Raw genomic sequence first — 14,408 nt, 5'->3', positions numbered from 1 at the left:
GAATGTAAGACTAAAGCTGTGGACAACAACAAGCAATAAGACACTGTACAGAATCATATATCTATATACAGCTGTGTTTACTGTAAATACAGGTAATTTGGTCTAATGGGATTGTTTCCCACCACAGACCACCAGTGTTGTGGACAGTAAGTATCTGAATTAAAAACCACATCAGTCATCATCTGTGAACTCTTCCAGCATATAAAAATGATGAAGATTTGATAAGACGGATGATAATATAACACTAGAGGATATTGTATGATATACTTGAAGTGTAACATCGCCAAGTCTAAAGCAATGTTTCCTCTGAATACACCTGAACACATCCCTCCACAGTCTCCATGTTTTCAACTTTCTGAGCAATCAGGGGTCTTTCACTGTTATGTCCTTCATATCTACATCTTGTCTGTTTTACATTTAGCATAAGACAGAGCATCATGAAACGCTGCAGAAGAGAGCCTTCATATCTGAGAAGATCTGATGAGAAACTGACAGTTAAAATAAGAGCTCTAACAGATTTATGCAATAAGCATCAGTTGCATTGGAAAAGGCTTTAAAGTCTGGAAACACATTTATATACTTGCCATTACTCTGAAATTATTCACAGAAGCAGGTAACAGAGCAAGCTTAAAAGAAAAAGAGAGTTGGTTGGGGATGGCCATGATAAGAAAACACACACACGCGCACGCACACACACTAACGCACACACACTAACGCACCATGTGAAGTGTGAAGTTGTGAGTCCTGTAAGAGCCCTGCGGGTCTGCGGGTCTTGATGACGGATTGTCCTGAACACTGTAACAGCTCTTCTGAATAGAGATATGATGGGCAGGAGAGAGCCCGCAACACACAGAGGCAAGGAGGACAGAAGATGAGCGCCTCGATTTATTTCAGCATTATCAGCCATAATTCAGTGTCTGTGATGGCCTGTCTCAGGCTGAACCGCCTCACGCTGGACAGCAGTTATTAAGCGGCACACAAATCACATGATCTACGGTTATGACCAAACAAATCATACGATGTGTGGAATTAAATACCAAGAGAGTGACAGGGATGAAAAAGACAAGATTCCTTGGAACAGTGAAGAGACTACCCTCCCCCCCCCAAATTTTAAATTGGCAGTCAAAATGATTTCAATGGGCTATTCAAATAAACAAGGTATAAAAATATGTAAACTGAATTACTTGATTTTGATTGGTCAGTGGTGATATTCTAAGGTTTTTTATTTCCAGATAACAATAACTGACTGCTCTTCTGGGTACTGCGAGTCATCTTGACCATTCTAGGATAAACATATAAAGAGATATAAATACAGATACTATACCCCTGAGGTGACTGAGAGGGCTGAGCCACTTCCACAGGCCCTGATGTCACGATCATGGAGGGTTTTCATGTAGCATGTACTCTCTGTCATGGCCACAGCCAAGCCAATTCGCTCCTGGTCTACACGCACGTCGGTCCCACCATGGTCATCTTAGGCCCGGTTTTACATAAGAGCATTTGCGTTTTAAAACAGCATCTTAAAATAAAAAAAACGATCCTTGTCTATACTGGAATAAAAAAAATCGTAAAAAAAACCTCTATAAACCCATGAAACATGACCATTCATGCACACTGGGTATGCGCATAAAAGTGTAAAATAACTTATTACTAGGGATGCACCGATAGGATTTTTTTTGGCCGATTCCGATTTAAACAGACAACTTATGGCCGATACCGATATTAAAAACTTGTATACAATACTATACAGTTGGTCTATAAGCTCATTTATTAGCTCATTTCTGCATCAAATTATTTTTACTGCACATGGATTGGATCTAATTAACATTCAACTGACCAACATAATAAGAGAGGCACACATTAAACTAAAACAAATATAATAAGACAACATGACAAGGTGGTTTTTGCTATTCAGCATTTCTTTTATTAACAGCATTAACTCATTTTTGACATAAAATGGATTTCTTTAATAAACATAAATAATGCCAGTGCTATTGCTTTAAACAGAGTATAAATATTATACTTCAAAAAAAGTTGGACTTCTTTTCCCCCACTAAAGTGCAGTCTGTTTCTTTTATTGTCCAAGACATTTGAGCCAGCTCAACAAAGGTTTTCTGTCGGTGCTTAAGTATAGTGCACACCAGAATATTAAATCATTTTAATTGAACAACAGACGTGCAACTCATTGCCTTTATGCGGTTAATTAATAAACAATCGGTATCGGCATTTCTTGTGCTATTGCCGATATGCAGATGGTTTCAAATTCATCAAAAATCGGCAGATAAATATCAGCGGCCAATACATCAGTGCATCACTACTTAACTCAAATAACAACTTACCTTTGGTGCATTTATGCAGCCTAGGGGTGTGCGATATTGGCAAAAAAAATTCATACCTGGATCATTTGTTGGCAACGACAATAGACAATATTTTATAACCTATAAAAATGTTTTTGTGAAAGTCTTACATTGTTGTAGCTCTCCCCCTAATTTAATTAAGGTTCATGTTGATGTTTTTAAATGTTTATCCAGTACGATGGGAATCTGCCCCGTTTTCACGTGTGTGTGTGTATGTGTTAGAGATGCGCGGATGGGCTATTATTTCATCCGCAACCGCATCACAAAACTCATCATCCGTTCGCCATCCATCCGCACCAACGTTTCTGACCAATTTTCAAATCCGCACCCACCCGCCATCCGCTGACTGGGCAATGCAAGGCGCTGGTGACAGCCGCGAGACTAGAAAGCTCTAGAATATCAGCAGTGAACTCAGTCTTCGATCGGCGCACATGGGACTAAAATAAATAAATAGCCTAAATTAAACGCACAAATTACATAGTCTGCACTGGTGTCATCCTGACTGGTGTCATCCTGATTTACCACTTTGTAAAACTTATTCCAGGCAACCCTTTTCTGACCTTCTATTTCCTTTGTTTTTAATTCTCATTTTTTGAGTTTGTCACGTACCCTTCGCCGGCGTTGATAAGAGTTGTGTCAAAATGCATCCTCATTTCTCCGCGCTGTTAATGATAGAACGAATGGATTAACATGCCGAGGCTATCCCAAACAATTAAAACCTTTATTAAATAAAAGTGTATTAGAAAACTTTTTCTTGTCACTGTTTTAGTATTATAAGTTATGTTTTGTGTTAATATTATTCTGTTTATGTTGCGTATATTTCTAAGATTGATTATTTGTTATACAACAGTTCTTTCTGGTTCTCGAATCTGATTGGCTAAGACCTATGTGATATTGTGCTGATATCGGCACTGTAACCGCTTCACCTTTCGTATCATTCCGCCACCTAGTGAATGGAGGTCCTAAGCAGGCTCATCTCTGAATGGAAAAACACATGACGCCCTGTTTTGAATCACTCTCCGTTTGTCTCATTAGTTTACTAGCTCATAAATCAGTCTGTGAATCCCCAATCGGAAGTTATTCCATCAAAGATCAGCACTCTTGGATGTTACGTTACAGTTAATGGGAGAAATGTCTTGTCACATCGTGTGGACGATTAACACTTGGAAAAGGAATATAAACACTCGTTTTTTTTTTTCTGGATCTATATTTCTTATCAGAACGCCAAAAAAACGTGAAACTGCAGGTAACCACCGCAGCTTTTAAATGTGGACATTGATCATTTACTTTATCGTGACGTGACTATTAAAACATGTTATGAGATATCGCCACTGGTATATTTATAAGCAGCATGCAAAAACATATCTCTGACACTTATAAAACACCGTTTTATATAGTACTGACAAGAACAAAGTTTAATATTAATAATTGTGTGATCGTATCAAGTTAAGAATAAATGTGAAATCAATAGTAACGTTATACAAGTAGTTTTATTAACTTTTAGCTCTCGCCAAAACAATAACAACACAATAGAGAATAAATATGAATTAAAAAACAAGTAATAGTTTGATCATGACACCAAATACTGCTGATTTGATCTCATTTTGACGATCATAAAAAAACAAGGCCAACATGAGAGCCAGGGGATCCCTTTCAGAGATGTAGCCCAGAGAGGGCGGCGGTCAGCGGGGCGAGTGAACACTGATGTCCGCTCATGCTTTGGTTCTCATTCGTACCGAATCTCACTAAGCAAACGTTCAAACAGGCGCTATCTTTACTAATCGACTGCAGATTTAAATATAATACATATACATTCTCGACTGAACTAATCTTAAAACTACACTTTGTGACCAAGAAACGGTAATATAAAGTAACGGCTTTTCCGTCCATTGAGTTGTTATGAGCTTCAAAGCAGCCGAAAGTTTTACCTGTCATTCTGGCCGCCCTCAAATCCGTGGCGGAAGAAGTAGTTCTCAAACAAAGAGGCTTTTAAAATAACTCCGTTGTTGTTTTCTAGTTTTCTTTTTTCAAACGTGTGCCGTCGAACTGTTGTATAAAAGCAATATCGCTCTCGGAGTCGTGCGACACAGCTCTATATCATCACGGCTGTGACCGCCTCCGGCACTCGGCCTGCGGCCTCGTGCCTCTGGCCTAATCACAGCCGTGATGATATAGAGCCACACCACACTCCTACTCGAGCGACACTGCTTAAATATACTGTTGAATAGTTTAATCTACATCAATGTGTCATATTTTCTAAAATAAATTAATATTTTTGATTCCATATTTATTTTAATAAGTCAGAAATGTCTCCGCTGTTTTCTGCTGACAGGCGCAGTGGGCGCGTGCAACAGGTGACGCAAATTATGGGTCCTCAGAAGGCTAGACCATCTCATTTCAGTTCTCTTTGAGAACTTCTGAGGCTGCCACCCTGAAAGACCGACTGCTCACCTTTTAAGGTTGCATGCTTAGAAGGACACAGCTAATAAGCAGTCTATCCGCCACCCGCCCGAATTTAATTAAAATATTATTTTTCGTCACGTCATCCGCCCGATCCGCGGTTTATCCGCGGCTGTAACCGCCAACCACGCATCTCTAGTGTGTGTGTGTGTGTGTATATATATATATATTTAAAATACACACACTCTTCCAGCCTATGATGAATTCATAAGCCTACTGTATGTAAATTTTGCAACGTATGTTAATATTCTCTTAATATTTGTTTTTAACAATGTGCTGCGCTGCTGCAGGTCGAAATTTAATTTAGGTAGGTATGAGAGAGGTCAGTGCCACCCGGGACACCCATTTGGCTCAGCCACTGCAGTAATGTTTCTTGTCACCTTGAAAATCACTGCGGTTGTTTCATATTTTTCATCATTAATGGCTGTATAATAGTCAGCATTTGATTACTTACATCTTTCTTGCACTTTTACTAACTGAGTCCTCTTTTACAAAAGAGGACATCGCGCACATGTCCTCTTTTGAATTACACCTCTGCATGCCTGGTTTGATTGGTCCTCTAGGAATCATTTTGACCTTATCTGACTTAATGTGGAGCAGCACAGACCTGTTGGCTTGTGACATCACAGTACCACCAGATCGATTTGAAGGTATTCTGAGTCATTTATTCTTGAATCACTCTCACAGTGCTAAGACGTCACATGCCGATTGGTCTGCGCGGTGCCGCAAGAAGCCAAATGAGTGCTGAGCGTTGAGTCAAATAAGACATGTGTCAGCAAATTACAGAGGTCTGGACCTCGGGGACTGTATGGCCATGCACACTGCGTTACCTTTCAGCCATGGTGCTGGAAGTATTTATGTGTGCACGGGTGTGTTGAATGGCACGTATTGTCATATGCATCCTCGTCTCTCTCTCACACAGAACTATGAAAGAAAAACCACCCTAAAGTGTTTCATTTATTGGGGCGTCTATTGTCTATTGTGTTTTATTTTTCTGTCTTCAGTTATCATGTTTAGTTTAGTTTCCCCCATCACACTGTCAACATTGACCTCCCTGCTGTACAACTTATGTGCCTGTAGCAGGGAGATTGTGCCCTCGAGATACATCTTATTAACTTTTTGAAGTTAATACCTTTCAACACCTTTCCTTCGAAACTGTAACAGTTTCAGGTGGCTTAAAGTTTAGCTGATTCTAAAGACTTACCGGATTTCATTGCCCATGGCCACCTTTCTGGTGATACCTAAGCCCTCCTCTATGACAAGGCCCATGGCCACCTCTCAAAGGAGCAATACAATCATTAAAACCACAAAAGCAATTACGTAAAAGTGACATCTTGCATACAGCAATGTTGAATATGAACATGTGTTCTGTAAAAGAGGTACATGGGACAATAAAACCCATACACTAAAAAAATGATTCTGTGCCTTAATAAATTTAACTTAAAAGAAATTATTAAATTCTATTAAAAAAATGTAAAAAGTAAAAATAACACAAAAAAATTAAGTTAATTCTAAATTAACAAATTATTGAGTACATTTCACTTAATTTTATTATGTAAAATCCACCCAAATTTGTAAGAAGGAAATTTTGTGTTGAAACTACTTGAATTATTTAAGTAAATATAACTAACTAGGCAGTGGGCTTGTACTTCCCAGCATGCTTTGCATGGGACTGCATTTGGAGAGTAAAATTTGAAATTAAACGCTATTTTTGTGTTTTTAACAAAAAAGAAAGGCTTGTTAGTGTTTCAGGTTAAATTATCTTTGAGATTTAGAAGAGTTTCTGTTTCTGTTTTGAGTTTTGTGGTTACCATCATTCAGAAGAGTGGTGCTTGTGCATAGACAATACGTGACATGATGAAAATCATGATGTAAGCAATAACTGTGCTTATGCCAGTACTGAGATCTATTGAGTCTCTTCTTACTTGCTCAACATAATGTGGCAGTCAAATGTGAAAAGTTAAATAGAATAAGAGATTAAAAAAACGATTGGATTATCTTAATTTTAGTATGTAGAAATTAAACCATTAAATTGATTTGTTTGCACATAATTAATTTTAGTGTACTGAACATAAAAAATTGAGCAAATTCTACTCAAAATAATTATGAATATAATTAATCTGAAATTACATATAAAATATAAGTACACTCCATTGATAAATTATAGGTACACTCAACTTAAAAAATATATCTGGAGTTAGATAAATTAATTGTGTGCATCTTCTTGTCATAATAAAATTAAGTAAATTCAACATAACATTTTTTTCAGTGTATATGATAATGAATGAAATATGACATTCAAAGATGATGTAGTCCATCTGGGTCATATTCTAATTGGTGTCAAATGATCTATCCTGTCAATCTAAACATGGACTCAATTGTTCATCAATTTCCATAAAAGTTATGCTTCAAGAGTAATGCAACAGTTACTTATGATTTTAAGCAGTTGTATTTATTGACATTTTAAAATAGTGATACTTTGATTTTAAGTTGTGTCATTTTGAACTGGTGATTTTAGTTCAATGAACAAATGATCTTTGGCTTATATGTATTGTATTCAAGCATTTGAAAAAAACGCTGAAAAATGATTGATAATGCAATTTTGAAAGATGAAAAATGAAAGATGGTGCATTTTGAATTGGTTGTGAATTATATAGTTTTGGGAAATTAGAAGAAGGTTTTGTTATAAGTGCAAAAATGATTGTAACAAACTGTAATATACTAGTGGAGGATATTGTTTCTACATCTGTCTATAATAGATAGAAATCTGCATCCGTCTATGATCCTTCATGTAACCATCCTTCTAATATGCATCAATACATTTGGATAGATATTTCTGAAAGGGATGCACAATTAAGTCCAAAAATCATAATGGTCAGTTATTTCCCCTGATATTGTATTAAGTTATGTTATGAAATTCACATTGTTTTCATTTCATTATCATTGTATACCTGAGACTTAAGATTGTTTGGGTCTGAAATACTCATATGAAGTTTTAGCATAAATACGACCTCATGTTGCGTCTTTCATGTTTACACACTGCCACCAAAACTTTTGTCTATTATAAAAAAAATTCTGATCAGGACATCAAAATCAAAAATAGACAATGTGACAATTTTTTTTAAACATGACATGGAATAACAAAGGATAGTAGAAGAGCTTGTGACACACACACACACACACAGAGAGAGAGAGAGAGAGAGAGAGAGAGAGAGAGAGAGAGAGAGAGAGAGAGAGAGAGAGAGCACTGGAAAGAACCTAAATACACAGAGCTGCAACTGCTCATAAAAATTACATGAGATGATTTTAAGAAGGTAAATGTCAGTCTGAACTAAAGAAACAGTCTCGGTCACACACACACACATACTTCTCAGATAAGCTCAAATGGCAGGCGGTCTCTCACAGTCTTCGGTCTTTTCTATCTGTTTTGCTTGTTGACACTTCTGAAGATGAAGCTGGAGATGTTGGTCCCGTTGATTGACAGCTGTCATCTCCTAGCAAAAAAAAGGCCTCAGCAATGTTCATTTATCACAGACCTCATTAACTCTGATAATGACATATGATCAGCTGTTTAGTGAATGAGCAGTGATTTTATATTTTTTGCCATACTTGTGAGAGGCAGATTTTAAAATATGTGACCCTGCCTTTGAAAGTTCATCTAAAGTCTTTCTTTGTGATTTATTGTTTTCTCATCCTACATAATGTTAAGAACATTCTGTAAAAATATCATCTTGATATCTTTAATACTGACTCATATAATGGTCATATAAAAGATTAAAAAAGATTAAAATCAAACTCTGATGCTCCTAAACTAATCATTGAATTATGAGACTTTAGACTGGATTACACAGATAGAGTCGCATTGAAACATGTCAAAATGACTTGGTGGTCCAATTTAGGTATTGAAACTTCCTCTATTCACTGTTGAAAGCGCTGTGGCTTTGGAAGAGACAAGATTTAAAATAACAAGGCAATATAGAGGGCGATTCTCTTTAGCATGCGTTAGAAGCCATCGCTTGCTCTTTAACCTCTGATTGGCTGAGGCGTGCGCAGCATTAAAGACAAATGCATAATGAGTGATGGACAGCAGGCGCGTGCTTGTATCCGTCTTCAACTAAAATGCAGATATATTTTAGATAAATGTTTCTTGACATATAGTGAAAGCGGCCTGAAACAGGCACCCTTCCTAAAAATGTACTGTGTATTGTATGTAGTAACCCAACAGTTACTGTAGTATTTTGGTGGAGTAGTGAGAAAAGTTTCAGTAAAAGGATTCAAAGCTATGTTTGTAATTAAGCTGCAGATTTCCTAACAAATATCGGTTTATTTTAGATGACTACGGTCAGAACAAATGGTCCAAAATAGACCCAAGCTGCAACGCTACCATTTAAAAAGGTCTTATGTTTTATTTAGATACAGGTACTAACATGCACTCTTTGGTACCTATATGTACCTCTGACGTGTTATTATGACCTCTTTAGGTACAAATGTGTACTTTTTGAAAGAACTGCTCCAGTGACAGCTATAGGGACCGTTTTTGTAACTTTTTTTGAGAGTGTACTGTGTATTTACAGTACATACGCTCACCTAAAGGATTATTAGGAACACCTGTTCAATTTCTCATTAATGCAATGGTGTAATGGTGTGGGGGATGTTTTCTTGGCACACTTAATCCCCCTTAGTGCCAATTGGGCATTGTGCAAATGCCACAGCCTACCTGAGCATTGTTTCTGACCATGTCCATCTCTTTATGACCAACATGTATCTATCCTCTGATGGCTACTTCCAGCAGTGTCACAAAGCTCGAATCATTTCGAATTGGTTTCTTGAACATGACAATAAGTTCACTGTACTAAAATGGCCCCCACAGTCACCAGATATCAACCCAATAGAGCATCTTTGGGATGTGGTGGAACGGGAGCTTCGTGCCCTGGATGTGCATCCCACAAATCTCCATCAACTGTAAGATGTTATCCTATCAATATGGGCCAACATTTATAAAGAATGCTTTCAGTACCTTGTTGAATCAATGCCACGTAGAATTAAGGCAGTTCTGAAGACGAAAGGGGGTCAAACACAGTATTAGTATGGTGTTCCTAATAATCCTTTAGGTGAGTGTATTGTAGTGTTGTTCAGGGTAGGGTTAGGAATGGGTCAAGAAATTTCTATTTAGGGTTAGGGTCAAGAAATTACATGATGATACTTTAAATATGAGTACTATGTATGTATACACACATATCTACACATTGTATGCATTTTTTTCTGTGTAAGTGCATAGTCGTTGAAGATAGCTAATATAAAGTGAGACCTATTGACAAAAATGCGTTAACAGCTGCAAAAATATAATGACTTCTTGAATCTTGAATGTTATGTTACATGTTTGAAATCTCCGACGTACCAGTGTTAAAAACCAATGATTTGGGATATAATAAATACGATGCATTTTCTCACGTTAAGATTTTCTTTCTGCTATTTCATTTTTCCTGGTCACACTGACACCAAACAGAAAAACATCACTTTTCTGAAAGATGTGTCCCTGAGAAAAGCAACCCAGGCCAAAGCTTCAATAATATCTGTCTGCTGGTTTACAGAATTGAGTCTGAAGAACACACGTGGCTTCAGTAAGCTGTGTTTTTTTACAGATGAGCTGTGATCATGACACTGACATCTAATGATGAAATAAAGTCACTGTGACGGAAAGGCTTGAAATGATGTCATATAATTACTGGAGTCACTGACTCTGTGTGTGTGTGTCCAGCTGCTCCTGTGTGTTTACTTTAAAGAGTGACAAAGGAACTGAGAAAGTGATGCCAGCCCTTGGCTTTTCGTCTTTCACCCCGTAACAAACAGCTGTGTCTCTTCACACCATCACAGGAATCAGATCATCACAGATTATTGAAGGTTTATCATGTTCAAACACACCGTCAATAATGTTTCAGATGAGGGATCCTAAAATAATTCTGCTGTTATCTGCTTTGTTATCAAAGACTTCTTTATCAGTTTTAAAGGGCCAGTAGAGAGCAATGTGTTTACAAACACCTCACTGTGTCATTGGCTTAACAATAAACATGTTTGAGAGATTATTGTTGATGTTTTGACCTGTGGTTCTTTATGAACTTTATGAATTTGTGATAGCAAAACAAAACTCAAATGTCTTACAACTCATTTGACTAATCAGACATGTGTATAGCCAGATGTCTGATGGATTAACAGACTATTGTTTGACTATGTTTATTAATCATTCGTAAGCGTAATTAAAACCATCTGAATAATTTAATTTCACATGCACAACAATTTGTTCTTAGAAAACCTTTTTCATTTATGATTAACAAGCACACCAGTATAGTGTCAGGTTTATATTATTTAAGATTTACACTTACGATTGCTCTGAACATCATTTTCTGTTTATGAATTCTCTCTCGTGGTGCTTGTGATGTTTGGTATGCACAGTGTATTATCTGCATTGGTGCTGCTGGATATCTCAGAAGAACCTGAATAAGGTCAAAAGTGAAGTCCCAGCGTTCCATGCTTAGTGACAACACTTCATTAAAATACACACACACACACACACACACACTTGTTATTGACATAGAAAATGAAAACACATTATTATTCTCTTCATTTAACCCATGTGTTTAAAACAAAGAGTTTTGACAGTATACATGACCACTGTATTTATGAAAATAACATTTAAACAAGCTTAAACAGTGCAGGGATTTATCCAAGGTGCTTGAATGTTTAAAAAAATATTTTGTTCACATAGTGACACCAGTGACAGACCAAAGTACTGTAATAATATCCCTACTTATACATGAAACGACTTCAGAACAGCATATAGCATATAATGACAAGAAAATGATTCAATTTGTGCAAACACAGCTAAAACAATAAATAATGGATAATAATGGTTACGTCTGATATCCTGATGCAAGTCTTTAAAAAGAAAGGGATAAATTGGACAAGATATTGTCACAAAGGCGCAGAGTACAGATCATTCTTATACTCCCAACCTAGTACAGACAGCAACGACAATAAAGTAATCAAGTCATTGAAGCATTTCTGAGGTCAGTCTGGATAGAGAATGAAGCCGGAGAAAGTGCTGTATTTGTTGTTGTTTCCTCCGTGCGCTTTTCCTCCGTCCAGTTTGACATATATCTCATCGCCAGAGTCCAGATGCAGCACGACGCTGTTACTCGCGTAATCGTAGTTCTGATCTGCGTCCTGCGCGATTGCGCTCGCGCGCACCTGTTCAAATAAACGCACAATATTGTTAAGTCTCGTTTGATTCATGAGGCTCGTGAAAATGTGGTTTAAAATGACTGCATGTTCACTTATAATATTATAACATTTGTTCATAAAGATCAATAGGGAACCCTTGTAAAGGGATTGTATTTTTTGTGCGGTGATATAGTTTAATAAAAACAGAAAAAAGCGTGCGTTTTATGATGCTGATGTTTTTTACACACAGAATCACATAACTTTTCCTTCACGCACAACATGTTTAAGCCAGCCGACGCACTTGCAGTTGTTTTTATCATATTTTGTTAAAACACGAGTAAAAGAGACAGCAGACACAGCTTACTACTATATGAATACCTGTCCGTTTTTGCAGAGGTCTGCCCACATGCTCGTGCCGTCCCCTCCGCGCATCAGCACATGATAGGTGAAGTAGTAAATCCCGGACACTTGGCACGTGAACTTCCCGGTGGTGGGGTCGTAGTGACTTCCTACATTTGTCACTACATCGTCAAACCGGAGCACCTCGTAGCCCTCGTGAGGGTTTTTAAGACCGACATAAAACGCAATCTTGACGTTCCCTAACGCTGCGGCAACGTCTCCCGTCTCGGTGCGCGCCGTCCCCGTTGTGCTTCCGGTAAATCCAGGTCTCCCGGAGTCTCCAGGCGGTCCCCTGGGACCAGGTGGGCCAGGTTCCCCAGGTGGACCCCTCGGCCCAGGTTTGCCCGGCCGCCCAGGTTCGCCTCTAGTCCCTTGAGCAAAAGCTGGTGGTATGACGCTAAGGTCCTGCATCACCTCCAGCGCGGTGGCGCTCGGTTTGGCGTTGTATGGATCACAGATCATCCGGCAAGTGCCCATCATCTCATAGTGTGCTGAAATCACAGAGGTCTTGAGCAGAAGCGGGATCACGATCAGCGCCACGACCATGACGATGCCCACGACAGCACCGATCACTCGCTTGGTTTGGAGCACCCGAGAAACTCGCGCGAAAAGGTCCGGCTCGTTTTTGGAGTTAATGGTGACACGCGCTGTAAAGTAATGCGTAACAGAAAGAAAATTGTCCTATAAATAAATATGCATATATTGTAAATAATACACACACCAACAACAGAGAAATTTGTCAAAACTCTGACCCCTGGCAAAATAGCAGCGTGCCAGAAATGTACATACCGGCGTTTGCACGCGCACTAGAGAGATGGAGGGAGGCGGTGCGAGTTTAGAGCGCACGGGAGAGAGTGCACTGACATCACCCACCTATTTTTAGGGAGAGCGTATATTATTTTTAATGTACTTAAAATATTAACTATAATATTGTTACCAAAACATTTTTAAATACTTTAAAGGGTTACTTATTTAATGGAATCTTGATTTAATCACATAAAGTTTTTTTCTTTTCTTTACATATTTATTACTACATGCAACATGATTAGCAAGTAAGAAGAGACTGGTCTCAGTATTAGCATTTGCATAGTTTGCTCAGAGGCATCATGCCCATTCAAACTGAGGAGGCATTTGCCCCCAAATTGATTTTGTATGCAACCTCAAAACCAAAGAAGGGTCCATTAATCTGTTACTTGTCTTTTAATCTGCTTAATATGCCAAATATTATTAATTCTGTGCTGCATCCTTGACACTTTTCAGAGATTTTTGCCATTTTGATAGTTGATCGTGTTACTTACATTACTTTATTCTGGCAGCAGGCACTGCAGACAGCGCAGTCACAGACGTCATTAGCGTCTGAGCGCGCTCACAAGCTTGCTTCATCCGTTCCTCTAATGATTTTATCTAAACATTTTTTTTATCATTATATGAACATTAAACTCAATCACGTGGCTATAGCTTATGTTATTTTCGTTGTTTATGTACTTTGTGGGTTTAAAATTACATTAATTTCATAGGATAATGCAGTTGTTGTGCAAAATGCATTAATGACACAATTAAACAAGTCATTTTATTAAAACTAAAAATAAATAAAACATGCCGTTTCAGATGTAAATATGATGCCAATATGTCATTATTCCGATTTAATAGTATTTGATATCAAAGTTAGTCAACACTTTTATTTTGGAGGCTGGGGCGCTCAAATTGTTAAAAATGTAAGTGCCATGGAAAACATTGAAAGCTCTATAATATCTCGTTTGATGTCTGTGTATGCACAAATGTCTGTGAGCTGTGCACACTGTGCCCCCTTAAAAAAATTGGTGCATGACGCGACGCCCCTGGTTTGCTCATTGAGTGAATTAACACATCATGATTTTCATCTTGTCACCTATTGTCTATACAAAACTATTCTAAATGATGGTAACAACAAAACTCAAAGAAGAAACAGAAACTCTACTAAATCTAAAATATAAA

The 14,408-nt window shown here is 37.8% G+C and overlaps 1 protein-coding gene across 1 annotated transcript; it reads right to left on the bottom strand.

The window, feature by feature from the left end:
• Positions 1-11,652: 11,652 nt before the first annotated feature.
• c1ql2 (complement component 1, q subcomponent-like 2) lies at positions 11,653-13,232 on the bottom strand. The gene is made up of 2 exons (XM_055215560.2): positions 12,414-13,232; positions 11,653-12,062 (listed from the first exon to the last, which is right to left on the bottom strand). Exons 1-2 carry the CDS (start codon positions 12,978-12,980, stop codon positions 11,883-11,885), a joined length of 747 nt encoding a protein of 248 aa, XP_055071535.1. The 5' UTR covers positions 12,981-13,232; the 3' UTR covers positions 11,653-11,882.
• Positions 13,233-14,408: the final 1,176 nt, after the last annotated feature.

Source organism: Misgurnus anguillicaudatus, chromosome 17, assembly GCF_027580225.2.
Source record: "Misgurnus anguillicaudatus chromosome 17, ASM2758022v2, whole genome shotgun sequence".
Classification (NCBI taxonomy): domain Eukaryota; kingdom Metazoa; phylum Chordata; class Actinopteri; order Cypriniformes; family Cobitidae; genus Misgurnus; species Misgurnus anguillicaudatus.
This window is presented reverse-complemented; position numbering and strand designations above follow the sequence as displayed.

What these genes read in the sequence shown, in the direction of transcription:
- c1ql2 (XM_055215560.2), bottom strand. Translation starts at nt 12,980, where the DNA reads ATGGTCGTGGCGCTGATCGTGATCCCGCTTCTGCTCAAGACCTCTGTG. An exon ending in ACCTCTGCAAAAACGGACAG is followed by an intron (nt 12,063 to 12,413) that starts GTATTCATATAG and finishes TTATTTGAACAG; the next exon opens with GTGCGCGCGAGCGCAATCGC.